General features: G+C 38.8%; 1 protein-coding gene across 1 annotated transcript; it reads right to left on the minus strand.

Annotated features, from left to right (window-relative positions):
* Positions 1-4,431: 4,431 nt before the first annotated feature.
* On the minus strand, positions 4,432-4,953 carry LOC125196311 (uncharacterized). Its single transcript, XM_048094777.1, has one exon. The coding sequence runs from the start codon at positions 4,951-4,953 to the stop codon at positions 4,432-4,434; it is 522 nt and encodes a 173-aa protein (XP_047950734.1).
* Positions 4,954-14,173: the final 9,220 nt, after the last annotated feature.

The raw sequence follows: 14,173 nt of genomic DNA on the forward strand, positions 1-14,173 counted from the left end.
TTTTTTACTTTGTTCACTGTAAATAATAGTACAATTTATTCCAGTAGGGTTTATTACTTCATTATACTATGTTTTTACTTCATCCAGTAGGACTCCAAATTCTTCTACAAATACTTTGTTTCTGCAGTGTCCCCGGAAGAGCCTTCAGCTTCAAAAAACCAAAACTCTGCCCCAATAATTGAACAAATGGATTGAGTAATCAAACGAAACGCATCACCTTTTTCCGCACCAATCTCACTTGCTCATTGCATTTTTAATCAATTATGGCCAATCCAAGAGTTATTTGTACTCAGAAACAACAGCGAGGCAGTTTTGTCCACGGTGGTCACTCGACAACAGCAACGAACACGGTGAGCAGATGCATCGCGAAGGAGATGACGACAATGTAGCTTCGAGTGGAAATAGGCAGAGGTGGAGCCAGACAACTCCGAGCGCAAACCGATGGTGGCTGGTACAACGCATTTGCAAATATGATGAGGTGACGGCGCTGAAGGGGCGTGACAGCCATGAGAGTGACGGCAGCACATGTCGTCTCACGCTGGTTACGGTAGCGGTACCGCGAAGGAGGGACAGATGCGTTGAGGACGACGAGTTCTAGGGATTTCAATTTTGTTTAGAGAGAGAGAGATGGATGGAGGAGAGATTTAGACGGGGAAATAAGATAATATGAGATGGGGTAGGAGATGAGCTCATATATGTTTTGACCGAAATACCCCTGCATTGAAGTATATTGTCTACCTAGTGAAGGAGCGAAATTAATATATCATGGTCTAATCTCATCCATTAAACCCTGGATCTAAGGGTCCTAATTTGGTCTCTAGTTCGTTCTTTAATACTAGATTTGTGAATAATGGGACTCAGAGTTGTGATCATTGTCGAATCAATTTTAAAGACCGAACTAGAGACTAAATCTGGGCCATTAGATCTAGTTTTTTTGATGAGATGTGTTGCTGTGAAAATTTTTTCGGCTTCATTACAAGCCCATTTTACTTCATTATATAGGTTTATTACTTCATTCTGTACGTAATACCTTGAAACTACAACATGTTTTTACTTGCTTAAGTAGGTTTTGAAATGATTCAACATATGCTTCATTCAAATTCATTGACGTGGGTTTTTGCTTGATTAACATTTAAAAATGCAATTTATTCAAGTCAGTTTATTACTTCATTCAGAAACGTTATTACTTCATTGGATAACATTTTTACTTCATTCCAGTAGGACTTCAAATGCTTCTACACATACTTCATTCCAATAATTTATTACATTATTCCATGTGTTTATTAAACCATATTAGCGCCATGGCGTTGGTGATAGATATTGTAGAGAGAAAGAACGGCACGCGACGGCGAAACCACATTTACGTACTGGAATGAAGTAAAAACCTACTGGAATGAAGTAAAAACCTACTAGAATGAAGTAAAAACCTACTATAATGAAGTAATATATTCTGGAACGAATTTAAATCTTCGTAACATGTTAGTATGACTTATTTACCTTCAGATGAATTAAAATAGGCTCGTGATGAAGGCGAAAATAATTTATAAATTTCTGTATCTTATCCATAAAAAACTGGATCTAAAAGCCCTAATTTGGTAGGGTTCGGTGGTTCGGTCTTTAAGAGTGGATTTGTGGATAATGAGACTCTCTCTCTCTCTCTCTCTGTATATATATATATATATTGTGTGATCAAATACTAACTAAGTTATGGTAATAACTAATAACTAATATCAATTTTGTATGTTAAAAACATCAACACAAAGACATAAATTTATCAATCTTCTTGTGTTGATAAACTTATGTCTTTATGTTGACATTTTAAATTCGCATGTTGTATTGATATAATTATGTCTTAGTGTTGATAATTTTAACACACAATATTGAAAGTTATTAGTTATTACAGTAAATTAGTTAGCACACTAACGCAACCCTATATATTGTGTATATAGGAATGTGATCAAATGAAAACTCTAAATATTGTACAAACTCAAAACTATGATCTGGACCATTGAAAAATGTCAACAGATCACAAAAAAACATCAACAAGAAAATTTCAACAGAATTTCAACGGTAGTCAATGATTGATGCTGTGTTGATACTGCGTTGACAGTAAAATCTTGAAATTTTACACTATGTTGATATTGTATTGAAACAGTGTTGAAGCTGTGTTGAGGAGTTTTGAGTTTGTACAATACATAAGTTTGCATTATATTACTACCCTATATATATATATCTATATGGATATATTCATATCCTTTTCCATCTTTTGTTCTTTTTCCTTCTCAATCTCCACCTTCCATTTTCATGTTCTAAGGCTTAAAATAGGGCCTGATTTAATCATTTTTAATCATTAAAAAAATAGAAAAGGGCATTTAGGGTATTCACATTCACGTCGGTTATGGAAACTGCTTGATTCTCTCCATCCCAAAATATCGCAGCGGTTTTATTCAAAGATTACAGAAATATTTCTTCTCTTTCCCCGATTATTCTCCCATCATTCTTCATTGAAGAAATTTATGGTTCTAAAATATCTGGCAAAATTTGCATAATTTTTAATAATTCTTGTTAAAATTATATTTTGTCGGAGCGTCCCCGTAATTTCTTCTACAATGGAAGAAGGTTGTTCTTCAACATTGGAAGAAGGTAATATTATTAGAAAAGTCTTTGTTTAGATTAAACTCATTACTGCAGTTGAAAACCGTTTGGTTGGAGTTTTCGTTAATTGCAAATAGATTATTGTTTCCACGTTTCATTGGTCTACGATTATTGTTTCCACATTTTATTTATTTCGAAGGAGAGATGGTATGTAGGGATTACCACAACCGTTTCCTAATTGTATCAGTGTTGATTGGTCTCGCACAGGGTATCGATTTTGTTTAGGCTAGGGTTTAGATATGGTCTCTGATAGGTAGTAGTTATAATGGTAATTATAGACTATTTAATGCACGGTTTATGTTGTGTTTTGTGTATGATTTGTCCTATTTGCTTATTTGGGTCACGTTTCAGTTATTACCCAATGGTTTAGCCATGCTTTTGGGCTAGGGTGTATTATGGTGCTAGTACCACAATCGTTTACAAGGAGCACGAGTTTAGTTATGGTGTCGGCTAGGGTTTATAAATCGAGGCAGCCAGGGAGTTGTTTTATTTGATAAACTTAATGTATATCTATTACTGTGTAATGTAATGTTTTAAATAAATAATGCACGTTTTATTTGGTCTATGCTAGGGTTTAGCAATCTAGGCGGCTAGGGTGTTGTTTTATTAGATAAACTTAATTTATATTTAGTACTGTGTAAATAAATAATGCACGTTTTATAATTCGTAATGCGTATGGTAGCTGAGACATGTTTTTTGTGATTTTATACAGTGGTTGTTGTACCTGAATGTTCTTCAGATTTGAAGCCTGTGGTTGGGCAGAAGTTCAAATCACTAGATTTTAGTTTCGCGTTCTACGATGTGTATGCCCGTGATGTTGGTTTTGATATGGGCAAATCACAAATGAGGAAAATAGATGGTATTGCTACTTGGTATAATGTTGTATGAAATAGGGAAGGCAGCAAGAAGTCGATCGAGGATGGCCAAGCGAATGCACGGTCAGGTTTTTCGATCAAACGCTGACGGTTATCCAAGCGGTGTGGTTGTAAAGCCAGTATATCATTCAAGTTCTTTTCCAAAGGAGGAGTTCCAAGTTATATTATCGAGGAGTTCAACGAGGTTCATAGCCATTTTATGGTTGAGTCAGAGCATCAGCAGTTTATGTCACTCAATTGAAAGTTGGAGGATGATGGTGACGAAAATGAGAAAAACTTACCTAAATAGGCAGTTTCGCGATTCTGCCTCTCACGCAGCGACCGCTGCGGAACTTCAGAAAATGGCGCGCTCTCCCGAGCCGTTGCGGCCGCCCTAGGGCCCGGCCCTGTACCTGCACACGTGTTAAAACGGTAGCAACCGCTGTAGATTGTGCAGCGGCTGCCGTGAGATATATTTTTTTTATATAAAATAAAGTAGGAAAACAAAAATAAAGAAAATAAAAGGAAAATAAAAGAAAAGAATAAAGAATTGGGTTGCCTTCCAACTAGCGCCTTTATTTTAAAGTTATTGGCTCGACTTGAAGTGACCCAACTAAATGGGCGAATCAACGAACCTTGTACTGAAAACTGCGAATTGGACCAATTTCGTGCCCATCTTTTTCCAGCATTTGTACTTTCAATCCGCGGTCTTAATCACATAAACTTCGGGGTCAGCTTGTGACTGAGCCTTCTTTTTCTTATTCCTCTTTTGTTTTTCCTGCAAAGAAACTTTAGGTGGGTTAGGCTCTCCCTTTTTCGGAGCTAGAGGTAAAGCATTAATGACAAAATTAGAAGGGTTAGAACAATCCTCCCCTTCTTTCGGTCCTTTAGGCTTTGTTGTGTTGGTCATCATCACGACCCTTCACCCGTACTCCATCTTGGCTCTTTGTGCCTCCTCGTATTTTAGCACTTCGTTTTCTATATTGTAGGTGGACTTGCTAGTATTGTCGCTAAGCGTGATCTCCCCTCTACCTACATCAATAAGAGCTTTCCTTGTGGCTAGAATATCTTTGCCGAGGATTAGAGGCACATTCTTATCAACTTTCATATCAAGTATAATGAAATCAGCGGGAAAAATGAAATCATCTACCAACACATCCTCGATCATGCCCACCGCCTTGATTGCAGAGTTATCGGCCAACCTAATCGTGCAATCTGCAATTATAAGTGGTCCGATGTTGAGCTTTTCGTAGTACTTGAGTGACATGATGTTGATACTAGCTCCAAGATCGCATAGAGCCTTGTCCACCTTTCCTTGCCCAATTGAATACCTGGTGATGAATTGGCTGGGATCCCTCTGCTTAACCGCCTTCTCTCGTTGAATGATCTCACTGCAATTGAATGGAAACTTAAGATCCACCTTCGTAGGCATCTTCTTCCTCATAACGGCCTCCCTAAGTAGTTTTGTGTACCTAGGTATTTCATGCGATGATTCGACGAGAGAAATGTTAATTTGAACTTTGTAGAACATATTCAAGAAATGCTTGAATTGCTCCTCAAGCTTAAACTTCCTCTTTGGCTGAAAAGGGAGTACAATCCCATTGTGTCGCACGAGTGCATCCTTATTCGCGGGTGTTTCAGCCGGCTCGATAACGGCCCACTGCGTAGCTTGCAGCGGTCAGCTGGGCGTCGGGTAGACTCCAGTTTGCGCCCCAGAGCTGCTTTCTGCACTTGTTTTCTGCTTCGCAACCCACTTTTTGTTGATGTCAGCCACTCGAGGTTGTTCATCCTTGCTTCCACGACTACAATCTTGGTGTCGTTGGTCTTTCTGTACTGCACTAGCACTTCTAGAATTTTCATGATCCCTGCATCGTATCTCTCTTCCTTCTTTGCGGGCTCAACTACTCCACCTTTGCTCACATTAAATCATGCAGGGGGTTGTATGAAATTATTGTTAGAGTATGAAAGGTTTGGGTGAGAACGGTTCCCATTAAAATTGTTGTAATTACCGCCCCCTTGGTTAGGGCGATAATTATTATTATTGAAAGGCCTATTAGGTCCGCCTCCTTGTTGAACGTAGTTGACATCCTCTCTTCTCAATGTGTCCATCTGATTCACCCTAACGTTGAGCTTGGCTAACTCCTTTGCAAATGAGCTCTCCTCGGCTGCTTCAACGGCCGGAACCCTTCTAGATTGATGCCTCTTGATAAGGCCAATTTCATGCATCGGTTATGGGGGTAAATTCAGTGATTTCTAGGGTCTAACACATGGTTTAAGTCAGGTTGTGTAGAGCACCAAATTTTCTCTTAGATTTCGTCGTCAGTTTCTCTAATGCTTGCATCGATCGTAATTGTAGCCATTGAGTTAACAGCTTGACCTCGTAACTTCCCGCTTAGCTGGTGTAGTCTACTTTGCTATACATGTTTCGTCATGATTTAGCACAGACTTTTTTTTACTCATGTTTATCTTTGAATACTGGAATAGTGCGTGTGGAGGTGTAGACTCCTTTCTCCAGACATTGCTAACTCCATACTTCTTCGCATTTTGTTGCTAACGTTCATCCTTACTCCATGTTACAGGACACCAAATTCGTTCTCTTGCGATAACCCTTTAAAGAAAACTTCGATTCTCCTCTTCCGTGGTAGGGATGGTGAGGGTAGCGATGCTATCACGCGTTCTTTTTCCCGAATGTCCCTCCAGCTTTGGCCTTTGCTAGCCACCTTTCAAACGAATCTCTTTTGTTGATGGAATTCGTTTCGTCGATCATAAACTACGAATTTACTCGCATTTTCTCCATGGTTTTCATTACATAACCATGATTGAGTCTTCATTTCTTGTGGCTTGCTTATCTTACTCGTAATAAGCGTTTTGATCAACTAAACGTTTATATATATATAGGTCTTGCACATCATCAAAAGTCATTTGATCCATGTATATTCCATTGACATTTCTCTTCTCAAGGCTAGTTACCTATCTACATAGCATAATATTAGATCTTTTACCAACTTGTTACAAGTGGTATGTATATATGAAATATTTAACGTTTCGTGTTGTCTATTATGCGACGCTTTTGGTCGATGAATCATTTTCTGCACGTGTGTCAATAGAGACTTATTTATCATACATATCTGAAAGAAATTAAGGCTGTGCCTTTCCCGAGAGTCTTGTATCGAGAACTCAAAGATTAATCTAACAGTCTTAACTTGGATATGAAACATAGAAGGAGCATGACTGAAAATTTGGAGGGCTCCACAATATCAAAGGGGACAAGAATATCATCTCTTGTTCGACTCTTATGAATTTTCATCATCAAATTGCGACAATTTATTTTGAAGGAAAATACTAAGTTCAATGGAATTTATCATGTCAATTCAAGGAACTAGGTGGTCCAAATGGTTTCAGATAAACCCATAGAATTTGAAAACTCACTTCTGATGGGAGCTTGAAAGAACATGAGGTAGGTCATGAGAATAAGATGATATTGTATTAACTCTCAATTTCCATAGTAGGCTGTCAAATAAGATAGTTCAATTGTCCGCTCAAATTGACTAGATCCGTACATCAAGGATGATGGTTTCAACATTTCAAGACCTCAGATGATTAGTCGCAGGAGGGTTTAGAAATGTAAACAATTGCCATGATTTAACGTTGATCATGGTTCACCAACATCATAATGTGGAAATCATGGAAATACATCAATGGATTCACAGGTAGCGACCAAAGTGAAAGAAATATTTGTTTGGAGAAGTCAACTACCATCAGGGAAAATGCAGTACATTAGCCTTAACTTATTGTTTCAGAAAGAAATCATGAGCTAGAAACATTGCATGTAGTGGAACTGGGCAACAAAAAAAATAAAAATTCACCCATATAAGAATGAAATAGTCACAATATGGTTGTCAAATAAGGAGGTGAACAAAAGTTCCACTTTAGGTGCCATTCTCTGAGGAGAGATGTATGAACAATCAGCAAGTGAAGTTATATCATGAGAGTTAAAGAAACCAGGATATTGATCTTGCAAATGGGGGGGTCATAGGAGACAACAACCAACAAAGATGTTTGAGAACATATGAGTCTTCTGAATTTAAGATTTGAAAGTAAGTCACCACTTTCGTTGAAAAAATGATAGTGACTTATTACTTGCCAAAACGTGAGTCAATCAAAAGTCTTAAAAAGACGGCAGGACACCCTTGTTAAGGATGTTCAAAATGAGATTATTCTAGAGGGCATGGTCGTAAGCAACTTTAGAATCGAAGGTTTACGACCGAAGCTTATGAATTCAACACTTTACATTTTCTAAACAAGGAGCTCAACTACTATAGCCAACCAACTGAAAGAGAGTCACAACTTTCAAAGGAAAGGAAAAAGTGAGGCATTACTTGCATAAATGCAAGTCAATCTAAAGTCTAAAGTAGACGAGGGCATTTTCATTAAGGAGGTTCATAGAAAGAAATCGATTGGAATCCAAGTAAGTACTGTTGATCATAATCATCTGTTCCAGTTATGTGACACTCCCTTGTTTGTTCTTTCGGAGCTCGGACATGATCAGAGCGTTATAGGAAACCATACATTCCAAGCTAGGATTCCTGGTGTTACAACTAATAACTGCCGTTGAAGGTCATATTTTCATAATGTTCTCGATAAGTCAGAAGGGTCATTCTCGTAAAACATTGCACTCTCCTTCGTGCTTCACAGCGTGCTATAAGCATTGTTTTGAGATCGCGTAGCCTCTTTGACTTGCTAAGCAAGACTGGATCACTTAATTAGATCGTAGGTACGATATTTTTTTCGTGTAAGGATACACCTCCTTTACTGGATCGAGGGTACGCTCATTTTGGTTATGATTGAGATCATAAAGACAAATGGAACTTTCTATTAAAACGTTCGATAGACGCCCATGTGTCGTAGGTAGTTTCTCGTATCTCGTGCGATCGTTACCATCTAAGAATAGATGTGTCATTTATAAATTGTTAGGTTCTTTCTTGTACATAAAATTACAACATCATGGATCGTGGTCTCATCAAGACATAGGGTAGAGGAAAAGGTGTGGGGTCCGCTTTTAGACACATTCATCTATATTTCCTCATTTTCAAAATAAAATTAGGGGTTTGCCCTAACTTGCATATACTCGTTCGTTTTATCTCTTAGAAAAGCGGTGAGGAAGTCATCGACTTACAATACTGTTCAAGAGCGTTTAGCCTAACGTACTTCTTAGGCATTCTATGTTCACATGCGTTAGTCATTCCGTAACTTTCTAAAAATTCTTTAGTCTACCATCATACTTCACATAATCGAACATGCGCAATTCATAATACTTTAGCATTTGTCTCAAAGACTTCCTTATGCTTAACATTATAAGCTTGAAATTCCACAGTTCGTAGAAAAAAATAAAATTTACATGCTTTTCCTTGAAAACCTTGAATATTTTCAAAATATCTTCATAAATAAATCATTTTTCCATTTATCAAGTTCCTTCATGAATAACTAAAAACTTTCTGGTAAGAACTTCTTTCTTACCTCATTGTTGCGGTTGAACGTGACGAGTCGAGGTGTTGGGTCCCTTTAAGCTCCCCATTTTAGTCATATTCTAGTCTAGTACTATCATTCTTGACTAAGGCTTGAAAGAAGGTTCTTGGGTCCAGAGCGAAAGAACGTTGCTCTGATAACACTCTGTCACGACCACAACTCCCTAGTACTAGTGAGCGAAGCTATTTCGTGACTAAAATAACCTCATCAATCATGAAATAAACATAAAAGCAATAATTCAACTCAAGGTAATAGTTTCAAGGGCGAATGGGTACATAGTCAAAAGGGAATTAGAGTATCAAGACTAAACTCATAAGTTTCTAGAACATAGTTCTACTGCATCGGAAGAGTCCAAGACAAAATAATATGTGTGAAGACATACTACTTTCGGCTACCTAACTACTTATTAATGATCATTTCCCAACACCTTCGCCTCCTCGTAAACGTTCAACCTGTACATTAGAAAAGAAACATGCAGGGCTGAGTATTTGATATACTCAGTGGGCACATTGCCGAAACATAATTTTCGTAAAAAGTTTTGTCAGCCAGTTGAGTGAACACGGAGTTTTAACTTAAAGGGCCCGAGTCACTAAAATTTCTTTTTTGTTCGTAAAATTGATTGCACAATCACATAACATATATACCATATCTGAAACGTATGTGAACCGGGAATGTGGCCACATTCCACGACGGTCACTGGATCGGCCAACTTAAAAGCTAGCTCACGATCCCCATATGTGTACACTAGTCCGAGTAGGCTTTACTTCCCCACTGGGACCCGAATTCGATTAAACATAATTGGCATAGCCAAGCAGATAGGTAATCCATAAAACATAAAATAGCATGACAAAACATAAATAGCATAATTTCACATAATCATGCTAAAAGGCAAGTTCACATTTAGAAAGAAATGCCCACCTCAAGTGTGAGGACGTGTGAGGACGTAACATAAAACATAAAATGGCATGACAAAACATAAATAGCATAATTTTCACATAATTTTCACGTAATCCATAGTCGAAAATTCCTTGACTTGATCTTAAACGACGTGTGAGGACGTCCCTTTAGAAATAAGGTAATACTTTAAATTAGACTTTAAGAAGTCAAATAAACTTAAACATTAATGCATCCTAAGTGCGTGTCCATTTTATTCTTCTTCTTAGTCTTCTAGAAAAGTTCTAGAAATCTTGAAACATTAATTAAATCGGGAGATTTAATTGATGTGGATGTTAAATAAAAATAATTCCATTAACTTTAAGAGTATTATTTTTCCACGTATCTTGTTCGTGATTTAACTATCATCTAATGATTTAATTAGCAAACCCTCTCATGAAATAATTTACTTGGTCGTTTAACCTTGACAGAGTCCAAGACTTAATTTAGTATCCAACTATAGGCCCAACCATTTTAATAGTTCCAGCCCATTCCTACTTTAATTAATTTAGGCCCACTTCTTAAATTATATCCTTAGTCCATACATTTAATTATAGAGGCCCAAAACTAATTAATAGTTGGCCCAAGACATACTCCCCAATTCCATCGGTCATCTCCTTCTTTCTCTTCAAAAATTCCCAAATTGAGGGGAAATCCCTAATTTCCTTCTCTCTCCCTTCGCCTCATTCTCACCGCCACCGTCGACACCTCTCGCCGGATTATGAGCTCGATCTCTCGGCTACTACACAGCACCGCCGCCAACCGCCTGACGACGAGCCGGTGTCGCTGCTGTCGCGCAGCCGACTCTACGCCCAGCCGTTGCTGGTGTTGCACCGTCGGAAGAGAGAAGAAGGCATCGCTTCCCTCCGCACAGAGCTCCGACTGCCTCCGTGACTTCCTCTGTTCTCTAGAACAGAGTCGATCAGTTCGGCTCCCTCCTTCGAGCTGCGGTTCTGCCCGTGAGCCACGCCGATTCGTCGGCCAGTAGCTAAGTCCCTACCCTCTCTCTCTTAGTTCTTTTACAGTTAGCTAAAAGTTGGATTTTTAGAAGGTTCATGGTATTAGAGTTGAACAGATTATGGTTTGAGGCTTGAAAACATGACCTTTTTGGAAATTTGCATTCCATGCTTTGAGTTTTATGCGTACCAGTTATGCTTGTGCTTTATGTTCTATACCTGATAAGGTTATTTCCCATATGATCATGTTGTGATGTTCTAAGTGGGTGAAAATGAGGTATAAGGGTGAGTATGTGCTACCTGATTCCTTGTGGCTGGTGGTTGGGAAAAACTCCCACTTCTAATGGTCTTTGAGAGGCATAGCAACCTATACTCACTCTCTACTCTCGGTTGTGATTTGTGGGGGAGAAAGAATGAAATTTTGAAGTGGTGAGTGGTGAAGGGAAACAGATATTGAAGGGGAAAAACATATATATAAGCTGTTGCTGCAATTTGTTGAGATATGGCAGAATTCAAATCAGCATTTTTCTGGCTCTTTGTTCACATTGATTGGCTATTTGTGGGGCAGTACATATGTTGTACTCGTGAATCAATAAATGGGCTGATCCTATTGTGCAGCGAATCCCCTCTTTGCAGCTCCTTAGTGTGCTTTGAACTTAATTTGTTTTGGTGGCATTTGGAGTACGAGAACTTGGGTAAAAACTCCCTTTTGTTTTCTTGTTGCAGGTAGATCCTCCTTTTTAAGATCTTCACTGTGCTTTTAATTAATACATTCGTCTCTTTCTTGAAGCATAAGTACTCCCTTCATAAAATCACTTGTTTGCTTATTGCAGGGGTGGTATTGTAGGGAAAAGTAGTATGTGGGTGCTGTTTTGAGGAGTGGGTCTTGCAGGCATTGACTTGCCTTATTGGGTAAGTCCTTGGTCCTCTATAGCTAAAGAGGGGTTGTCTCTTTTCTTCTAATAAAATTTCTTTAATCTCTCTTGTTCCTTAGTCATTAAAACTTGTTTTATCTTGCAGGAGAGGGAAAGGCTTGGCTCCCACGTTGCTGTCCAAGACATGGGCTTGCTGCCCCAGGCCCCACGGGCTGATCAGACATGGGCCGTGGTGGGGTGTGATTTGGGCTCGGGAGAAAGAGGCCCAAAGTGCAACTCATATAAGATTTTAGTTTCTTAAGCCCTTTATCCCATTCATAAGTATTTTGTAATAGTGTAGTGTCCCATATTCTTTTGTTTCCATTCATAAATCACACGTGAGGTGATTATGTAGGTTAATGTATTATTTGAGATGTAAGCGGACACTTCCGTCCAGGGAGAACAACTTCATATCCTTGTATAATGTTAAATTTTATTCCATAACATACATTAGTTTGTTTTAGTTTGTTCGATTATCTTTTTAACTTATGTTTAGCGAAACAATAACATTGAGTATTAATCAAGGGGTAACGAGTTCCATTTAATTCAATGAAGCAAGAGGGTGACATTTCTCTAGTTCGACATTTAAACATAAAGGAAAGGGTAACAAAAGAAACGGGTATTACATTCTACCCTTCTTAACAAAAATTTCGTCCCGAAATTTGCTTATGTCACTCAAATAGCTTTGGCTACTTTTCCTTCATCTTTTCTTCCAATTCCCATGTAGCTTCTTCGTGGCCGTGATGCTTCCACAGTTACAATAGATTTATTCCTCAACTCTTTTACTTTCCAATCCAAAATTGACTTTGGCTTTTCTTCATAGCTTAAATGTGAGTCTAACACTATTTTTTTCTTGGTAGACTATGCATTTGAGGTCGAACACATATTCCCCAATTGTGACAGATCAAAATATTGTGGACGTTTCCGAAACTCGGTGGTAGTGCCAATCTATACGTCACGGTGCCAACTTCTTCTAGAATTCCCTATGGCTCGATGAAACGCGGCCTTAGCTTGCCTTTGACACCGAATCTTGTTATCCTTTTTGACGGAGATACTTTCACAAAAGCTTTATCTCCAGCCTTGAACTGTAGGTCGGTTGCGAACATCTGCATACGACTTTTGTCTATCTTGAGCTTCCTTGGTTCTTCCATAGATCTGTCGGACAATTTCTATCATCTCATCCACAGGATACGGTCCAAGAATCTTTCTCTCACCAACTTCATCCAAGTATAGTGGTGATCTACCTTTCTTTCCGTATAATGCTTCATACAGGGCCATGTTTATGGTAGCCTGTTGTTGTAGGCAAACTCTATGAATGGTAGTGCTGGCTCCCAGCTTCCCCCATGGTCGAGTACTATGGCTCTCAACATATCTTCCAAGGTTTGGATTGTCCTATCAGACTGCCCATCAGTCTGCGAATGGAATGCAGTACTAAAATTCAGTCGGGTTCCCAACTCTCGCTGTAGGCTTATCAAAAATCTAGAAGTAAATTTTGAATCATGGTCTGATTGTCACCCGTACTCCATGTAAGCATATGATCTCTCGTACATAGATTTGAGCTAACTTGTCTGATCCAAGGGTGATATGAATTGGTATAAAGTGAGCATTTTTGGTGAGGCGATCTATAATTACCCAAATAGCAATGTTTCCTCGGTGCGACTTTTAGCAATCTTGTCACGAAATCCATCGCAATGTGCTCCCATTTCCATTATGGGGTCTCCAGGGGTTGCAACTTCCCATAGGGTCGTTATGTAGAGCCTTCACTTGCTGATATACCTGGCATCTTTCTACAAACGACGATATGCTCCTTTTCATGTCATCCCAAACGACGCTATGCTCCATGTGTTTCATGTGCTTCACTCATGATCTCATACCTGAGTGCCTCATCATTGGGCACACACAATATTCCATCGAAGTGAGGTCGTTATTCGCCTCTTCGCCTAACTCACCTCCTTCCTCGTCCTAACTTTAAGACGAATTTTCTCCAATGATTCATCACTCCTTTGAGCCTCAACGATTCTGGCCCTTAGGTCTGGTTAGATTACCAAGGTAGCGATCCTCCTTTCCACCATCTCCGGTGCTCTTACTACCTCCTATCGCATCTTACCAAACTCACGTATCAGATCTTCATTCTGTGCGAGAAAGGTTGCCAATTGGGGTGCAGTCTTTTGCTTAGAGCGTGTGCCACTATGTTTTCCTTGCCTAGATGGTAACTATACCACAATTATAATCTTTTACTAATTCGATCCATCTGCATTGTCGCATGTTCAAATCATTTTTCTCAAAGAAGTATTTGAGACTTTTGTGATCCGTGAAGATTTCGCATCGAACTCCG

Source organism: Salvia hispanica, chromosome 2 (assembly GCF_029641045.1).
Source record: "Salvia hispanica isolate PSC_SH4W2 chromosome 2, Shi_PSC_v1, whole genome shotgun sequence".
Taxonomy (NCBI): Eukaryota; Viridiplantae; Streptophyta; class Magnoliopsida; order Lamiales; family Lamiaceae; genus Salvia; species Salvia hispanica.

Coding starts and splice junctions, on each gene's coding strand:
- LOC125196311 (XM_048094777.1), bottom strand. CDS start 4,953: ATGAGGAAGAAGATGCCTACGAAGGTGGATCTTAAGTTTCCATTCAAT.